General features: G+C 37.2%; 1 protein-coding gene across 1 annotated transcript in view; it reads left to right on the top strand.

Moving 5' to 3' along the window:
• Window positions 1-20,420, top strand: part of furinb (furin (paired basic amino acid cleaving enzyme) b) — a 196,648-nt gene that overhangs the window by 30,228 nt on the left and 146,000 nt on the right. Inside the window, exon 2 of the mRNA XM_028449435.1 lies at window positions 109-360. Within this exon, the coding sequence (XP_028305236.1) occupies window positions 184-360 (177 nt within the window). The 5' untranslated portion in view covers window positions 109-183. The remainder of the gene's footprint in view (window positions 1-108; window positions 361-20,420) is intronic.

The raw sequence follows: 20,420 nt of genomic DNA, 5'->3' as shown, positions 1-20,420 counted from the left end.
GTTATAAAAAAAAAAGAAGAAAAAAAAAAGTTAAACCAAACCAAAAAGTGAATCCATTAAGAAAGCCAGTCTTTTGTTTCAAAGCATCTGTTGTTCTCTCACCTCCAGGTCACTGTTCTACTTTGCTGCTGTCAGGTGAAGCGGCAACAGACGGATCCGGCCCTGTGAAGAGTTGTCCTTTTAATGGATGCCAGGGTAGCACTGCTACTCATATTAGCGGGGCCTGTCCTGCTAACAGCTAAACAGAGGAGGACTCACGCTGCAGAGGTCTTCACCAACACTTGGGCTGTCGAGATAAGAGGGGGATTAGAAGAAGCAGACCGCATCGCTAGGGAACACGGGTTTATCAACCATGGCAATGTAAGTTCTCTCATCTTTTTTTTTTTGCGTTACTTAACCAATATGATATAAACAGTGTTTGTATGTCTGACTCAATCTTTTAAATGTTTAATTCATACCTCTGTTGCGCTATGGATGATGACAACATGGGACGGCGGCTCGTGCGTTAGGAAAGCATCAGCATTAAATAATGATTTTACATCAAAGCTGAGCATCCCACAGGCTGGCACGACACTTTGGGGCCATCCTGGAAACGCACCAGATTGCCCAAAGCCCTCCCCCCCGCACCCCACCCCACCCCTTGCTTTCTCGCTGCTCAAGTAGAGCATGCATTACTTCCAAATACCCTGGCAGACATTTGTGTTTCCAAACTGGTGTCAGAAATAGACAGGGATAATTAGGCAGGCTCTGAGAGTGGCTTGTTACTTTTAATAATGATGCTGTTAGTTCATTAACTTGTGAAGTTTTGCTTTCAAGTTCGCTCATAAAATGTTTTTTAGGAGCTGTATTTGCCTTCAGATTAAATTTAGAAACAATATTTTCAGTGGAAAATTTGAGAATTCCTTGGTTTTCCGTTTTCATTGATGTTTGTTTCTATGAATATCAACAGATTTGGCCTCAGTATTCAATATCGTGTTTTTATGGTTTGGTTTTTTCTGGTTACTCTATTTGAGGATTAACTTGATTTGCATACATCTTTGTCTTACTGCACAATCCTCTGAATTTGATTACTTCATGGAAATGTGCATATAGGTTATGCATTATCATAAATCCACCTTTATCCTTTCCAAGTAATTTTTTATTTTTTTTGTCAAATCATTTCAGGTTCCTCTTTTGTTACTTTGTTAAAGAAAACTTTTTGTCCGTCATTCAGAGCCTAATGTATTACCTTCTTGTTATTCCAGTGAACACAATCATCCTACAAGTTTACAATTGAAATTGCTCTGTCCAAAAGTAGATCCTTCCGAGTATTAAATTATCTCAATCATCTTGCGTTTTAAATTGCATTCACAGAGGCTTCAGTTTTCCGTGATCACAGCAAAACAGAATCCATGTTATGAAACAGAAAAAGCAATCAGGCTCCCAATGTGACAAGATCACGCATTTATGCGCCATTTTTTATTTGAAAACGGTTGATTGAATCTTTCAAAAGTGTGACAGACAAATATCCAAGAAGATTCCGCCCATATTCCCATTCAGAATCTCTCACTACATGTTTCGGTTGAGCTAGTGATCATGCTGTATGGTATTTTTGCCTTTAAAGTGGTGGCTGAGGGTTAGCAGTGAGGCTAATGTCGCCCCTTGCAACAGTACCTTGCATGATTTCAACGTAACGTGAAGTGTATGAAGTATAAAATTATTAACAGTAGTGACTATATTAACCCCATTTAGTATGTTTGGTATGATTTCTGGAAGTGTAATAGACAATAAAGTGATCTAAACAGGGAAAGATGATGAAATGGAAAAGTGTAAAGTGACATGGAAATAGGTAAACTCTAAAACAGAGTTTTGAAATGGAAAAACGGAGGCCCAACCTACATTAATGTTTGTGTCCGAAAGATCTCTGTTCCGTTTTAACTTGGAATTCCTTTAAAGTTGATGTGATTGGCAGTCACTGTTTCATGCTCCAGGAAACCAGATCAACTACAAACCTTTGTAAAGCTCAATGAAAAGAAGATAGCATTAGCTTTATTGTCCTCTATAAGATTTTTACTCTGGCTCAATCCTCTGAATATCCGATGGGGATTTTACCTATTGGTAAAATGAGTCAGAATACACTGTTTACTTTTCAGCTCACATAGCATTGTTAAACTGCTGCTGCAATACCCCGTTCTGCTAATATTCCCACACAATTATTTTCTGCATCTTTGTTGAATACTGAGGAGGAAGAGAAATTAATCATCAAAGATTGCTTGTCATTGCTGAATCTCTGATGCCATATGGCATTTTGTCAATTTTGTTGACTTCACGTGAAGCCTTTTTTTTTGGAGCTGTAGAATGAGGAAGTGCACTCAATTTACCTCAATCATCATTGGAGTGTGTTTGCCAATTTGTGAAAGCATGACAACATCCTTGGCCGATGACGCTTTTTTATCAAATAATATTTAAAACAAATATTCCAGCCTTAGTTCTAGCAAGTTCTTGCTAGAGCTGTTTAACCTGTTCAATACTCCATCTAGAAAACTGCGGATTCTCTGTGGTGCCGTGCATGGAAGCTAAGCTCTGACCACTCGGTTCGAAGGTAAACAATGATTTTTGTTTACAAAAACAAACACGACCGATGTGTAGATCATACTTTCATTTACTTACTCACTCATGTAGTTTGGAGCTTTACATTTTGTTTTGCGCAGTTTTGTTACTTTTCTGATTGGTGCTAAAATGTCTATGGAGTTTGGTTATCAGTGTTTCAAACATTTCACGGGAGCACACACACACACACACACGCCCTCACCACACGTAAGATATTTATAATAAAAATACATGAAATGAGTAAAATAAAACAAAAAACTACAAAATATTTATACAAAAAGTACACAAAACAACAACAGAAATGCTCAAAAATATACAAAAAGGCTTCAAAAACACATGACTCCAAAAAACATACATCACAGAAAAGTAAACTTCCTGAAGCTCAGTTGTCTGAATAAATGAAACTTTGACATAAATATTCCAATACGAGGAGATGCAAGAGTACAATACATTTTATTGCTACAGTATAAACTACTGGCTATACACACACGCAGGAACAATAGAAAAAAGAAGAAGCTAAAGCTAAAAAGTTTTGAATGGCTACAAGGTAGACATTTTGTTTTTTCCAGTGTTTGGAATTAAATTTGGAGTAAATCCTCCATCTTGTTTCATTCACCAAGGCACCAAATAGGGTTTTTCTCCATTTCCTGTCCCTGAGTGGGTGCTATTAGAAAGCTAAGGTCTACAGGCGATGCACAATCTCTACTCCTGTGTGTTTGTGTAGTGTGGGTTATTCAAGGTCATGGGTTAGTCAAGGTTCTATTAGGGCTTAGCAGTGAAATGGCTTCGTCATTTTTCTGTAATTCTCAGTGGCTGTGCTACAGGGCACTCGAGGAGAACAAAGCGGCTGATGTATAATCACAACATAATGTGACTTTCATCGCAAATGTGATTACGGGATCAACAAGTAACGCTTTATTTGTTTGGCGCGGTACATATCTTTTGTCTTGGTTTGATTTATAATTGCAGATGGCAGATTGCAGTGGGAGCTAATCAAAGTGTAATTGACTGTCTGTGTTTAACCTTGACTTGTGTTTATAAAGCATCTGTCATAGCAACGTCATCGTGTGTGCCTTTTTGAAGGTTGTTTTTTTTCAACGTTCTGTGTTTGTGTGGGAGTCCCAGGCCAATGTTTAAGGTTTCAAAGCTAAATGTCATGTTGTGCTGTCAGTAGGGATGTAACGATTCACTCAACTCCCGATACGATTCAATTCACGATACTGGGTTCACGATACGATTCTCTCACGATTTATTTTACAAAATGGGGCTAGAAATGGGGCTAGAAAATACTGTATTATTTTCCTTTTATTTTTCATTGTCAAAAGAATTCCTTGATAAACTATTCAAAACAATGCAATTTAACTAAAAATAAATCTTGAATGAAATAAATAAAGGAATAATACAAATGAAAATGAAGCCTATTAATTTAAATTCTGGTTCTATAATAAACAATGCAAAACTGCATAATAGTTCTTTTTCTTTTAAAAGTGCAACTGAAAATGTATTTTGTGCCTTAAAAATTGGACTTAAAAAAAAAAAAAAACGTCATTGCACTGATTTACGTCATATTTGTTTGGACCAGCAGAGGGCGCTGGTAACACAGTGGTCGGTTGGCATGCAGATATCTTGCAGTGAAGAAGAGAAGCTATGCTAGCAGACAGAGCTAATAGAAAAACGTGACTTTTACAGATATTCAAGTAATATTACAGATATTCTTTCGGTGCTTAAGGGGTAATGAATCATTTATTAACATATTTAAGAGTAGAAGGCAGCCAGAAAGAAAGTATTAGCAGGCTCCGCCCACCGCCTACACTTGTGGATACTGCGATTCAATTTTCAGAAAATCGATATCAACCGTGATACCTATGAATCGATTTTTAACTGCCTTACGATTAATCGTTACATCCCTAGCTGTCAGTGAGCAGACTGGGACTCATTGTTATTTACAAGAATGGGTCGGTTAGTGAGCGTTGACAAACGAAGACGTCTAATGCCAAAGCTTATCTTTGTTTCTTTTTTTCTTTACTCTGCTCTTTCGGCCTCGGTTCTATTTCTAAACTCGGCTAAAATAAACCATTCCCTCAATTCAAAATACATGTTTTTATTTTTGTTTGCCGTCTGGCATTTGTTATTGCTTCATTTTATTTTTTACTGTGAAACAAACCACATATTTCTTTCTATTTAAACACATTTTTGGGCTCTAATTTTCTGTGACCTGTTAAAATACAACGATGTACTAAATTTTTATTTTCCAATTATTCTCTCGTGCTGCTCTGTTAGGCCAAATGTAGTAAGATCCAAAATTACGCTCGACTGCCCGACACCCTCCCAAAGCAACAACTCAGAGGACACGGAGTGGAAAAGAATGGAGAGTTGGAAACAGTTCAGTAGGAATACTTCTGCTTTGCATAATTTTGATTTAATTTTAATGTTTAACACCAAAAAAAAGAAGAAATGCATTAAAAAGGTTATAGTTTGTTGATTCACTGTTCTATATGTGCGTTATATTTGGGTTTATACTTCAGAACAGACATTGGCAAGTGGCGGCCACATGCAGCCTATGGTTTAGTTTTTTGTGGCCCCCAAAGTAAATCCACAAAATGAATAAAAAAACACACAAAACAGCAAAAATACACAGAATTACTTTAAAAAAAAATAAAAATAAAAAAACAAAGAAAATAGCAATAAAATAAAATTGTCCACATTATAAAATGCAGTATAAAAATATCTGAGGTGGTTCATCATGACACTTTGTGCACTAATCCTGTGAAACATAAGCCCTGTCATAATAATAATAATAATAATATATATATATATATATATATATATATATATATATATATATATATATATATATATTTTTTTTTTTTTTATTGGGTTTAATATCTATAGGGTTTTAAGTTCTAAAAACAGAACTGTTGATATTTATGGAGTGGTTGTAATAGAGTCATTAATGATACCATATCTTATATAATATTGTACACATGTTTTGTGTTTTTTTTTTTTTTTTTTTTTTTTTTTAATTTGCAACATATGTACAAGACCATGATGAAAACAACAATGTAAAAAATGACATCTACAAATATTTACAAATCCTTTTCTTTACAATAAAGTGTGTGTGTGTGTGTGTGTGTGTGTGAGAGAGGGAGAGGAGTAAATAACTGGCAGGGCTTAGAAGAAGAAGAAATAATAATGTGGTTTAAAAGAGTTTAGTTTATCATTCAATTGTGAAAAATGACAGAAAGAAACAAGCATATAAAGTTAAAGAGATGAACAGTGAAAGGTTTACACACATACAGTAAATGTAATAAAATTAAATAATAGAGAGAAAGTGTAATGTACATAACAGTTTTTTTTTTTTTTTTTTTACTGGGGCCGGATGCAGCTGAAGATCCACCTAATGGAGTGGCTCATCCGACTCTTCTTCTTTTTAGGAGATGTGGGTGAATGATGCTCACATGTTCAATGGAGCCATCAGAGCCACTTCATTTCAACACAGAATGACAAAAAATTTACAAAACGAACACAAAATGAGAACAAAAAATACACAGAATTACGAAAATGAGCACCAAAAAAAAATCTAATTTTCCAATTATTCTTTCGTGCTGCTCTGTTAGGCGAAATGCAGTGAAATCCAAAATTGCGCTCCATCACACTGCCCGACACCCTCCCAAAGCAACAACTCAGAGGATAAACCTATCATTATATATCTGTTTTACTCCTATTCTCTCCGTCTTTATCTGAATCCAATTCCTGCGGGAGACGCCCATAACACATTAGCATTGGGGGCATGGGAATAGCTTAATTCTTTTTCTTTTATATGTGATTTTGTAAAGTGAGCCCCTGCATGGTTACATCAGACAGCAGGAGATGCTTTCATCTTTAACTTTCCCCGACTTACAGCTCTGTTTGTGCAACTTTGTGTGTGTGTGTGTGTGTGTGTGTGTTTGGCAACCCTTGGCTGTTCTTCTTTTAATGGGCTAGTTTCATGAAGAGAACCTCCAACGTCTCACTCTGCTTATCCTCTCCAGTCTGCTGCCACTGTTTCCTCTGCACTGCACACCTTTTTACAAAGAGCTCATATTTGTCTCACACACAAGGTGTTTCTACAACATATACGTTTGTGCAAACCTCTCCTTAAGAAACCAACCCTTGATCCAAGTGACTTGTCCAATCATAGGCCAATATCCAATCTCAAGGTTCAGTTTTGGGACCAATACTCTTTACATTATATATGCTTCCACTAGGTAAAATTATCAGTAAATTCACATTTACATAAATAAATTTCCATTGCTATGCGAAGGATACACAGCTTTATCTCTCAATAAAATCAGATGAAACTCATCACTTATTAAACTCCAGGCTTGTCTTAAAGACAGCCGTAACTTTCTCCTTCTTAACCAGGATAAAACCAAAGTGATTTTATTTGGTCCAAAACACCTTAGAGAGAAATTATCAGAACAAATAGTGTCTCTGGACGCCATTACTCTGTCACCCAGCACCACAGTGAAACATGTAGGCGTTGTCTTTGATACTGACTTATCTTTTAACTCTCATATTAAACAAATCACAAGGACAGCCTTCTTCCACCTCTGTAATATCTCTAAAATCAGGAATATCTTGGCCCAGATTGATGCTGAAAAATTAATCCATGCATTTGTTACATCTAGACCAGATTACTGTATCTCCCTATTGTCAGGATGTTCTAGTAACTCACTAAAAAGTCTCCAGTTAATTCAGAATGCTGCAGCTAGAATACTAACAGGTATTAACAGGAGAGAGCATATTTCTCCAGTATTGGCTTCCCTTCATTGGCTTCCTGTAAAATCTAGAATAAAGTTTAAAATCATCCTGTTAGCATACAAAGCTCTACATGGTCAAGTTCCTGTGTATCTCAGAGAGCTGTTAGTGCCCTATCGTCCAGGCAGAACACTCCGCTCTCAGTCTGCTGGTCTACTAGAAGTTCCTAAAGTGTCTAGAAGTAGAACAGGTGGCAGATCATTCAGCGACCAAGCTCCTCGCCTTTGGAGCCAGCTCCCAGTCTTAGTACGGGAGGCTGCTACTCTCTCCACCTTTAAGGCGAAACTCAAAAGCTACTTATTTGCATTTCAATGTCCAGGCAGACACAGTTGTGCTGGGTTGTAGACAAACCCCCACTTCTGTTCCTTGTTGCATAACCTATCATACTGCTCACACGGCTTCACACCATTTAAACTCATGTACACCACATACATCAATGCGTTTGACCAGCACAAGATGAAACCTCTTCTGTAGTGGTAGCACGTCACAAGACGTTTAATGTTAACCTAACCACTAGGAACAAGTCTGTCATAGTGTGTCACGTTTTCCCTGCAGTCTGTGCCTTCTCCTCGCCCTCTCTTCAGTTTCAGGTGTCTTGATGCTTCAGCTGGCGGTTCATGATTGATGGTTTGTGGCTCAAATAGTCGGATGGACTATCCTTCTATCCTGTTCTGTTTGCCCTTCTGTTCACTAACCCCAACCAGTTGAAGCGGGTGGCTGCCACCTCTGAACCTGGTTCCACTGGAGATTTCGTCCTATTAAAAGAGGGAGTTTTTTCTTCCCACTGTCACTAAATGCTTGTTCATGTGGATCTTGTTGGGTTCTTTCTTTTTTACTATAGACTCTATATTTTGTTAAGCGCTTTGAGATGACTTTGTTGTAATTTGCAGAGGAAAAGCAAAGTCTTGCCACTGACACAAATTAATCCAAATGGAAAGCATCTGCTAGAGCTCTAGTAAGTCTAAAAAAACACCCAAGAAATAAAAGTGTTGCCATAGACATTCATATCACATGCCATTTTTCTTCACTACCTTGTTTAGTAAAAAATAAAACCTTTTTATTGAAAAATATTTAGAATTTTAAGGAAAGAAAATGGTAACAAGGATAACAATTGTAGGTAACAGCATAGGCATAAATAGAGGCTGTGTGCCCTTCCTTAGCCTCCTTCATTGCAGGACTCGGGGTTGAGGTCAATTATAATTGTAATCACGTAATTGATCATTAATTACAGTTATGGCATAATTATAATTGTTGCTGTTGTAATCATATTTAAATTGTAATTGAGTTTATATAATTGACTTTGTAATTGTAGTTGCCATGAAAATTCTATAAAAATTTGTCAGTTTAAATTTAAGGCTAAACTGTGGAACCATGTTACAGTTCGATGTACAGTTTCACACATATGAAGTTAACAATTATTAAAACAAGTGCTTTGCCCGTAGGAGGTATGTATTGCTTTATACAAGTGGGAGGTTAAGTAGCATTTTCATGGATGTCCCAATGGTTGTCGGTTTCAGCCTCGTGGAGCCTCGAGTGGAGTGCAGCATGGCTGGCCAGTCGAGTGGTCTGTTAGTTGTTGGTTTCAGCCGTGCAGAGCCTTGACTGGAGTGCAGCATGGCTGGTCTGGTGGGCATCTCATGCTTCAGCTAACTCAGCATTAATTACATTAATTGCCTGATTTTGTTTTTTCTGTCTTTGTATGAACGGTTTTCGGCATGTTCACATCCACAGGTAGGTGAATATAAAAGTGGACTGCAAAAGAAAAAAAAACTACAGGATTCAGTTTAATATTGGTAAATGACACACACACACACATACAATCGTAATTGAATTGTAATTGAACATAGATAATTGAAAATGTAATGAATGAAATTTAAATGAAATGTAATTGACCCCAAACCTGAACTGAACTAAAAATTTTAAACATTGTATATATTGGGGTACCTTGATTTGTGAAATCAGACTAAATATGGGGGAAATTTAAAATGCAATAAACGTAAGCAAGAAGGAATAATGAAGTGAAATGATTGATTTACAAAATGAACTAGAATATTTGCATTTCCTGAAGAAAATGCAAGTGAGGATGCAGGTGCTGGCCTGATTCATTAAACACTGCATTAGCATTACTATTAGCCTTGTATTCGCTAGCAATAAACTAACACTAGCATTAGCCGAGCGTTAACATTAGCTTGCTTTAGCCTAGCATTAACCTAGCAATAGCATTAGCTAGCATCAGCATTTACCTAGGATTAGTCATCAGCTAAATATTTTAAAAGTTGAATAATTGAAATCCGTTGATGAATGGCTGAACAGCTCAAGTTCTAAGTTGAAGCCGTTAAATCTTAAAATGCTGAAATTCCCAATTAAAATTAATGGAAACATTTTTGAACAAAAAATGTATTTAAGAAAATTGATAAAAGTTTCAAAACACAAGCACCCCTGTGCTGAATTTTTTTCTTAATTGTCAAAATCGGTCAAACACTGCAGGAGTTGAAACGTGCCAAAATTGTGTGATGGAAGAAAAAACGGTTAACAATAGTGCGGACGCAGGAGGCATCCTCACTATTGTCAAGCATTTTTACAAAGACATCGATGCCAAGAGGTTACGTCTTCCAAGCTTACATATTAATTCGGCAATATATCGCGATATTTCACCTCGTGATTATCGAATCAATCCAAAAAATGTCCAAAATGATTATTTCAATCATGTTTTTTAACAAAAAACAATTACCAACCACATCAGACTTGTTAAACTCCCTCACTCCTCAATGCATTTTACCTTGGAAGTTGTAAAAAAAAATACTGGGCAGTTTTATAGAATTTAACAACTTAACAGAAAAAAGTAATTTGACATTTTGATAAACATATCACTTGTTTTTGATATTGGTGCTTGATTTATATTTACAGATTTAATTACCATTTACTTGCAAGCTAAAAAAAAATGAAATAAATTGTATTTCATGACCTTTTTTACTAGTTTGTAAAAATTTATTTTGCGTATATCATATTGTTCACTATCGGGATTTATCGTATCGTGACATGCAAATTGTTAAGCCCTATTATTATGCATCTCTGATACCGAGCTCAGACAGTTGTCACACACGTCTTCTCAGAACTGTGCAAATTTAAAAGTGTGGCTGAAATAACACCAAGTAATTTTCCTTCTAGTGAGTTTGATTGACAGCTGCATCTACTAAAAAACAACAAAAATCAACTTATATACATCAACATTGTTTTTTGTTGTTGTTATTGCTTTTTAATTGATGGGTGCTGTCACTCCCACCATTTTCTTTTGGGTGCAAGCGTTGAAAATATTGAAAAGTCTTAAACAGAGGTCTTTTATCATGTTCATGTCACACATTTCCTGCTTTCTGCAGAAAGATAATTATAATAACATTTAGATCATGTATTTTATCCAGAGTCTTTCTTTCAAGGTTGAAACCAACCAAGATGTGTGTCATGTTATCTTGTTTTTTTCATTATTCTAAAAAAAATTTATGATGTAGAACATTCATGTAGACAACTCTATTGATCTAAAAAGCTTGAGTAGGAAAATGACTATGATGATAATAATTTATCCTAATGTTCTCTCTTTTGTATGGGTTTTTGATTAGTTTCAAGTGAACAGAAAGGCCTTTAGTGAAGGTCACTGCTGTTGTGGATTTTTTTTTCCATGTAATTTAGCCACTTGATGCATTTAGCTTCGTAAATGACATTCTCAAGGACAAATTTCAGATTTGATCATCTGGTCAGTGCTCAGGTTAAGTTTAGAGTGAAGCCCTGAAAAACTAAACATCTGCTTTGGCTTGTGAGTTCTAGCTTAAATTTCATTTTTTCATACATATATATATATTAGGCACTTTTTCTAAATAGGCAAACATCGGAATTACGTAAAAAGGAATGTACATTTATCTTTTTCCAATTATCAGGAGTGTCAAACTCATTTTAGTTCAGTGGCCAAATATGGACCAGTTTGACCTTATGTGGGCCACAGATTTTAGGTGGGGAAAAGAGAAATGTCAAAACTAATGTTCCCTGCTTTGCACTTCCACGTATAAATGATATATCAATGATAAAGTATGTCAGTATATGAGTCCCTGCAGGATCTTCACTTAAATATCCTTGATTTGGGGACATTTTGTGGAATAATTTGAGGAAAACTTGTCAGTTTTATTTTAACCTCTTCAGCCCCAATGGACCCGCCGGCGGGGGCAGCTCCATCTTCCGTGACTATCACGGGTCTTAATGTTGTAAAGAATGAATGAAATCACACATTCTATACCTCTGCGTAATCCTAAGAAACTCAGCTAAAACTTTAGCCAACCCCCATTCAGAACAAAAGACCACAGCACACACGCCAAGCCTTTATGTTCAAAGAAGGAAGAGTCGACAAATCGGCAAACTAAATGTAGGTTTAGTTTAGTAACCTACATGTAGGTCATGTAGAAGCTTAGAAAAATGTTGTTTGTTATGGGTGTGATTTTCGGCAAAAAGTGGCCATGAGTTTGACACATTGGTCTAAATCTTTTTATGTCCTGCCTCGTGAAATACTGGCTTGTGGCCAAGCAGTAATAGCAACGTCGCTTTTTGATCCTTTGATGTCGATGTGGATTGTTCACTCTCTAATAGGGAGCACACAAATAAATTGAAATAAAACTTTTATTTAATTTTACTTAATAAATATTAAATAACATATTAAAAAGAAAATGTATTTGTATTGTGGGCATCGAGTTACCTTAACAATCATGGCCTCTGCTTCCCTGATGTGTAACTTACGGCGATGGCGGTGTCGTCTTGAAGAAAAGATTAATGAAATAATTTAATAATTGTTGTGTTTTTGTTTCCCTGTAAGGTCAATAAATAAGACAGTAGCAAATTTAGAGGTTGGAATTCAGGCAGAAATCATCCCTACAAAAGTGATAAATGATTTTAATGTTGAATAATAGTTTTTTTTAAAAAAGTACTTCACTCAGCCACTGTAAACGTGAAAACTTTATGAATTCCTTTTAGTTCTTGTTAACCTCGAATTCCATTTGCTTCCTCATTTCCACATTACCCTTTCTCTGATCGCCCTTGTTTACCTTTTCAAATCTTGTTGAGTAGACTAAAATGTGTTTACAACTCTGTAATGTTTGGGCTCAGCCTTCTCTTGGGGAATAAAGTATTATTTGGTTAAATTTAAGGGGGAAAAAAATAGAAAATAAGGTTATTATTTCTGCAGGGATTTTATAAAGCCCTCCTTGGCGCCTTATCTTACATTCTTTTGCCTCAAAGCCATGACTATCTAAAAAAATAGCACACCACTCACAGGCTTTTTTGGCATATACGTTGCCATTGGAAAAATAGCTGGCATATTTTTTCTAGCAGATTGACAAGGGTTTTTGTAATGGCTGGAGGGAAGAGGGGGGTGGGGCATTATTTATTGGGAAAGAGTTTTAAGCTTTTTTTTTTTTCTTGAGCATTTCACTCCGTTTGGATGATCTTTTGGGAAATCTTCTGTCATAGTGGTTTTGTTTCTACATTTGTGTAAGGAATGATTAGATCTAGTTTGTGTTGGAAATGTCTAAAGTGCAAAACATTTTTGCAGTTTTCTTTTGTCACAAAAAACATCATTCACAAATTAATGTATTTTGTTTTGCAAATAAGAAATATACCTATCAAACAAAAACAGCATGTTTTACAAATACAAAGAAACATTGTTTAATTACAAAAAAAATATATCCTTCAAGTAACGATAAAAAAAAAAAACTAACAACAATACTACAAAAAGAAATAAACTTTTCCACCTTGCAGTTCCACACAGATGCCAGTAAACTTTCTCAGAAATGCCCTTTTTTGTACTTGAATGATATTATTTTTTTCTGTTTGTATTTTCTGAATATTTTTTTTTTTTGTAATTGAAAACATGGCTTAGTAGTTCACACAGCAAGAAGGTTCCTGGGTTCAAGCCCTGGGGTGGACCCTTGTCTTTCTGTGTGGAGTTTACATGTTCTCCCCGTGCTTGCGGGGGTTTCCTCTTGATACTCCTCCCACGATCCTTAAAACGTGACTGTTAAGGTCATTGGAGTCTGTAAATTGCCGGTAGGAGTGAATGTGAGTGTGAGTGGTTGTTTGTCTGTGTGTCTGTTACCCTGTGATGGACTGGCACCAGTAACGTTACAGGTTTAGAATTTAAATGAGGAATTTTAACTTTTAAAACTCAAGACTTTATAGTGTTTTGTAATTGATAACAGGATTGAAGAGTTGCTTTGGTTGAATTATTTTTTTGACTACTTAGAGATGAGACGGCACTGATGAAATATAAAGAAGAGGATTAGGTCTATTAGTCTGCTCCCCATTCCTCTGATAAAGTATACAGAGCTCGCCATGTGTTAGCTTCGTCTGCCTTCTATCAGGTTTATTTTCTACTTTTTGAAAAACTAGACACTATCTCAATCTGTTCATTATCGGTAGACTTAAAGTAAACTGAAGAAAGCAATCGGAGGTGTATTCCATAAAGGAGGTTCAACGAACTGTGGGTCTATCCATAAACTGTGGGTCAACATACCCCGTGATGGGAAACTCTGGGTATCTGATTCCATTACAGTAGTCCCTCGTTTATCACGGGGGTTACGTTCTAAAAATAATGCGCAGGAGGTGGTAGGAGCAGATAAAAGTTATCTCTGTAGCACTGAGCTAGGATAGCATTAGCCGCTAATCAAACCGGCTTTTTTCACTAGTGGTTTATGTTTATGAGAGGAGAAAAAGAAGCGCAGCTCCTCGCTTCAACAGGCAGTGAAACTCACCGAGTTGGATGTGTCGCTGGTGGGTGAATGCAACATGAGCCAATCAGGATGCAGAACACAATGCGTGATCATACCCTGTAAAAAAATGCATCCGAAAATGCACTGTAAAAAAAATCCACGAAACACCGAGGCCGCGAAAGGTGAACCGCGATATAGCGAGGGACTACTGTGCAGCTTGTATGAAGTGGGTCAATCAACCCTGTAAGTAACCTTGGGTTAGTTTGGTGCATGTGCATGTATTAGCAGGCTCGGGGAGTAACAACGCTACAAGCAGCGCTTGTCTGGAAACGGACCAACGTGTCCGTGGACTGACTCAGAGCGGCTGGATTTAATACATCTGATCACTGAAGAGTTTTCTAAGCAGAGTTGATGGAGCAGTATGTGTGTTTCATGTTTCTGTCATGTCATCACTGTAGTACCGTGCCCCTACTCAACAAGCTGAAGCACGGCACGTATGGCGTGTGTGTGTGTTGATGCACTGATGCATATTCTGCTTGCTTTTAAAATGTAATCCCCCAAAATATTCCCCGTTTTTATAGAAAAAAAAAAAACCTGTAATCTGATTACACGTTTTTTAATATACTGTCACAGGTTACAGTTACATGTTTTTCGTATACTGGCTACGTAACACTGTTACTTGTAATCCGTTACTCCTCAAGCCTGCTAATACATAGCGACTGCAAGCAGGAATCGTGTGAACAGGTATCAACTAGTCAGCCTGGATAGAAAGACCCGCCCACCACTCTTGCTGTGGGCGGGTCATTACCTTGACATTGCTTTTAACGACCGCTTGAGTCATGAAATAAAAGTTATGTCAAAACGCAAATGGAAAAGACAAAGACAAAACAGAAAAAGCAAAAACAAAATGGAAAAAGAATATACTACATTTGTATATTTTTTTCATTATTGAGTCGCTTTATATTTCCACATGCATTTCCTTTTAATTTTGGCACTCCTATGATTGCATAGTTTTCCTCTCCTCATGAAGCAGCCCCCTCTGTACTATACATTGCTCCCCATTGTAGTGAAATGTTCTTTCAGGTGGGCGGAGCCAGGTAGAAACCCAGGGGTTTGAGTTCTATTCCATACATTTTAAGACTTTTAGTTAAAAGAAAATACAGGAAAAAAATTCAGATTAGCCATGAAATGATGACATTACAGGTAATGTAAATATTGTATAACAATTCTGTATTTAAACACCTGTTGTTTTAGGTGACAGACTTAAGAGATTGATATTGGTTTATGGCTGGATCGTTGACAGTGTTATTCATTTCATTTATTTCTAAGATGTAGAAATCATCTCAAAAAATGTTTCCCCCCAAAAAAGGAAAAATGAGTCTAAAAATACAAATGTTTTTCCTGCAATCTTCACTCCATGGTCAACACTAAAGTGTCTGAAGTCCAAACCAATCTCATCCAACTGTCAACAAGTCTAAGACGATGTAAGAACTTTGAAATATTTGGGCAGCTCTATGAAATGCACACCTTTTCAAACGTTTGTCACTGGGGAGGGGGTTAGATCAAGGCAGTGGCTTCTGTTGCAGCACTGAGATTATTTCACAGGTGGAGGAAAAAAAGTGGATTGAATTCAATACGGAGGATTTTTTGGCAACAAAAATGGATTTGACAAAGGAATAATGATTCTGAACACAAACTTGGAAATTACAACCTGTTTCCTCACGAAGCACGAGCCAAAGGTGTTGCCATGGGTTTCACAGTCTGAGTCTGAAATAAACTCATGCCAACAGTGATGCATAAAAAAGAGGTGGATCGCACTGAGACAATATAACTATCACGATGAAATGGCTTTTAAAAAAATCTCTCTCCTCTTCAGACCGCATGCTCCTATTTAGCGTTAGATTAACATTCTAATAACTCATAATAATGAGTGCTAATAAATTAAGTACTATCATAACTATTCTTTTCTCTTTTTTTTGTCCCGTTAAGTACATTAAAACCAAACTTATTTTTATGATCACATATATTTTGAGCCACGAACAGCAGTGCTACACCATTTAAAAAAATTATAAACAACATTAAGCGTTTGTATGCTGTGGCGTAGTTTCTAAGATGTGCATTGAGTGAGTAGTGAAGTATTTTATTGGTATTACGTAGAGGTGAGACCCATGCAAATGGAGGTCAGGACATAACACTACTGACATGGTAAAGCATGCATGTGTAAGTCTTACCCTTCATGCATTCGGTACGATTATGACGCCCTAAGGCTCCATGTCAAATAAGAGCTTCAAGCCCAGAAACGTTAACTCTAACAGCCAGGAACTGGCATGAGAGATACAGATAAAACCTCAAAGAATCAGTAGCCTGGAGAACACCTTTCTTTTTTTTTTTTTATACAGTATTTATTGAATTTTCTCAGATATTTTGGTACACAAAAATAGACTAGCAGTAAATAAAACAAAACAAACACACAAAAACTGGGCAAACAGTCAAGATGATAAACTACGTTGCGTTCCAGCACATAATCTGACAACACAACCATTTAAAAGAAAAAAGGTAAACGCTAACTGTCTAGAAATGCGATTAATTCGGGTAAGGTAGGGGATGGGGTGGGGGGTCTGGGGGTTGGGGGTTGGATCGGTGGCGTGGTGCGCTGGGTCCTTGGCTCCTTGGGGCTTTCTCGGGTGTGTATGGGGGGGGCGATGGCTGCCTCTCGGCTTGGGATCTTGGGGGCGTTCGGGGGGCTGCTTGGCCGTGGGGTGGTCGCCGGGGGCCCCCAGATTGCCCGCTCTTGCTGCTGGCCTGGCTGCTTCTTCGTGCCCGGGGGCGGCTCGTGGGTTTTGCAGTGGCGGTTCTTGGAAATACATTTGTCATGGATGCACTGGCCTTGGGCTGTGGGATAACACTCATACTGGGCTCAACCACAGACACGTTGTTCCCAAATACCTGTTTTATGGAATTTCCACTCACTTCTTCCTCTGTTCACAGCCACCACCATTATTCCTAAGCCGCACACTGGTCACCAAACTGGCTTGATAACTCAACAATAAGCACAATATACACAACCACAATTTCACATCGCATCACTTGAAACCTAACGACTATTCCCCACCCATTCCATTTCCTATCTTGTATCCCTCTTCCCTGTTAACTTCCCCACCCCCCTCCACCCCCTCACCTTGGTGTAACACTGCCCTCTCTTTTTTACACCCTCCCTTTAATAAAGTATTTCTTACCCTTCCCTAGGGAGAGCTGGTGATGGTCACAATTATGCAATGAAATAAATAAATTTATTTAATTGCAATAACAAAATATGCATTGCTGTTAAAAGATTGCACTTCTTGTAGTGTTAACCTTCAACAGAATGTGCAGACAAGAGAAAAAAAAAAAAAAAAAAAAATAATTCGGGTAAGGTAGTCCAAGAAGGGTTATCAGATGTTGAGAACTCCTTTCTGTGCATGGAACCAAAGCCAGCCTGGATGGTTTTACAAGATTATCGTATAAGAAGACCCTGTGGTCTGAGTTGTGTTTGAAGTGAATTTATCCTATGATTGGCTCCAAAATGGGTCGAGGCCAATAATTGTAAACAATTAAACCTGTTTCATATTCACGACGGAATGTAGCCAATCAGGAAGCGAGCTGACTGAGAAACACGTAATGCTGCATTTAAGGCAACTCGGAACTTGTTATTTCCGAGTTTAAAAATCTGATCCCCGAGTTGATTGGTAGCACGTCAAAATATCTCAAACTTGGTTGATCAATTTTTATTTCTTCTGGCTCTACCTTACCGAGTGGGATTTCCGATTTCTAGTAGGAGGTCGGAAAATTCAGAGTTCTCAGTTGCTTGAAACGTGGAATTAGACCACGTTGTAAGATCTTGTTTGATCACGTGAGATTTCTGGCTTGGAGGATTGGATTCTAGATGGTGGTTGGACAGATTGGTTCTGTGTGTGGTGCGCTGTGCTGAGATTATCAGAGTTCTATGCCTGGTAGTGTTTTATCTTTATGTGCTGGGCCTGTAACAGATAAAACATCTTTTCAGATTTAGAAAAGCCTTAGGTGTGTAACCTGCGATACCACACTACCCAGAAACATGTTAGCATCGCTTCGAAAACGTGAGAACAATTTTCCACCCAAGCCACCATCACACGTTTGTCTAATGCATAAAAAATTGTCCTTTTGTAGTTATTTCGTTAGAGTAAATCTAACCTGTGATGATGGTCAAATCTCAGACCACTTTTCCTGCCTTTCTGCCCCTAGAACAGCAGGATAGATAGGTATAGAAGACATCTGTACAACATTCACATACTGTAATTTGCACCATGACGAAGTCTAGCTTTTAGTTGATCATCCATTACAGCGGGTGTTGAGTGATTTGTTTTTTTCTTGATCTGTTGCGTGATTTGTGAGATACAAGACGTTGCCGTGCAGACCCAGGCTTGTGAACTGCCTCATGTCAAACTGCAGACTTTTACAACATCCCTATAAAATGATCAAAGAATCAAAAGTCTGAAGATGCAGCACTCGGAGCACCTCGTAACTTATAAAACGTGGCAAATTCACTGATCACGCTTCTCAGTAGAACATACTTTTTTATATCTTTGATGTTAAAATCAGTCATTGGAACAATAATCTGAAATTCCTTGGCGGGAGTGAAATGCATCAAGCTTAATGGTCTGCCAAAAAAGGACTGGCACTTTCACCGGTGCAATTACTGCCACTACAATCACTGCTACTGTTGGTAAATGTTACGACTCCTCCTGTTAATGCTGCTGCTAAACGAGGCCAAAAGTGATATTGGATTGCAAAGTAATAATTGTGCAGAACATGAGAAAAATAAATCATCTCTGCACCTGTGAGGGAATGCAAAGCTGTTCTGGCTAAATCTGGCATGGATTTATATATCTTTTTTTAGGTATATAAACAATTTGACTGTTTCCTGTTTGACAGAAACTTGTCTTTGGTTTATTTTCGCCTTGCCTGAAGGGGACAGAGACTTTTGGATAGTCTCACTTGGGTAAATATCACTTTTAAGTGACTTTGCATCCCTGAAAATGACTTTAGGGCTACACAGCCACTTACACACAGAACAAATGTCTTTTCTTAATTTGTTTTCAGTTTAACAGTTCAAATCATTTACTGTTCCCATAAAGGCACATCACATTCACTCCCTGTGCACTCTTTGTCCTTGTGTTCAAATAATTCTATTAGTGCAAAAAATAAAAAATACATTTTAGTATGAGCAATATTAAAAGTACAAGAAACTGAAACGTTGCACACGATGTGGTTTTGTGGCAAGGATATGAGAAAGAGATTGGATTAGTGCTCAGCCACTATTGGATTCTTTTGTGAAAACATGGTTTCTTTCCTCCCCCAACTTAAAAAAATTAAATCTCTCAGATTCCTACGAGTGCACGAACATCTGAGGATTTGACTGTGACTGACGATCACGTACAAGTTATTAAATTATCTGCTTTGTGCCCAGATTGTGTAATCTGTCACAAGATTGTTTTATTTGATGACTTTTCTCTGATTGGATATCTTTGCTTATCCTGTCTCTTATTTATTTGTTTCTACTGTGTGTGCCAGTCAATTACCCAAGACCCCTGATGTTATTTTCTTATCATGAACAACAAGGTATTTCCAACTAATGTTTTTACATGAATATTTTAAATCAGAGCTGAGAAGATGGAATAGAAAATAATGTTGATGAGGGGGAGAATGGACAAACAGTCTGCAGGGATCTACGTTTTGATGCGTGCACTGCTTCATAATGCTTAGTTTGAGATATTGATAAGAAAAAGCTCCTACCGCAGAGTTGTTCATTAATATGCATAATAAATCATGAAACGTATGTGGTAATAACAGTTCTTGCAGTCATTCTTTGTTCATCTGAAGCATTGTTTTTTTTTTCTCTTTTTAAACAATAGCTCATATTTATCCTCATTCTACAAACATATTTATTGGTGTGTATGAATGACTTCTAAGCAAACTAGGGTATGATTCCGCTGTGTACTGGTAGCGTGGGAGTAAAACTACATATATTCATATTAAAATGAGAAGAAAACATAAAAGATTTATTCCATAGCACCAAGAACACAGTATTTACCGTATCCTCTGCAGACTTTTCTGTTGTCTATTTTCCCCGTCATATCCTAAGATTATCGACAGAGAATTGAGTTGCTTTTATGGGTACTACACTAAATCAGTAATTTTACTTGTACTTCAATATGTTTTATAATAATGTGATTTGTTACATTTCTACACCCAACAGTTACTAAGTAAATT

This window comes from Gouania willdenowi, chromosome 6 (assembly GCF_900634775.1).
Source record: "Gouania willdenowi chromosome 6, fGouWil2.1, whole genome shotgun sequence".
Classification (NCBI taxonomy): Eukaryota; Metazoa; Chordata; class Actinopteri; order Blenniiformes; family Gobiesocidae; genus Gouania; species Gouania willdenowi.
Note: the sequence above shows the minus strand (reverse complement) of the source record. Positions and strands in the feature narration are given on the sequence as shown.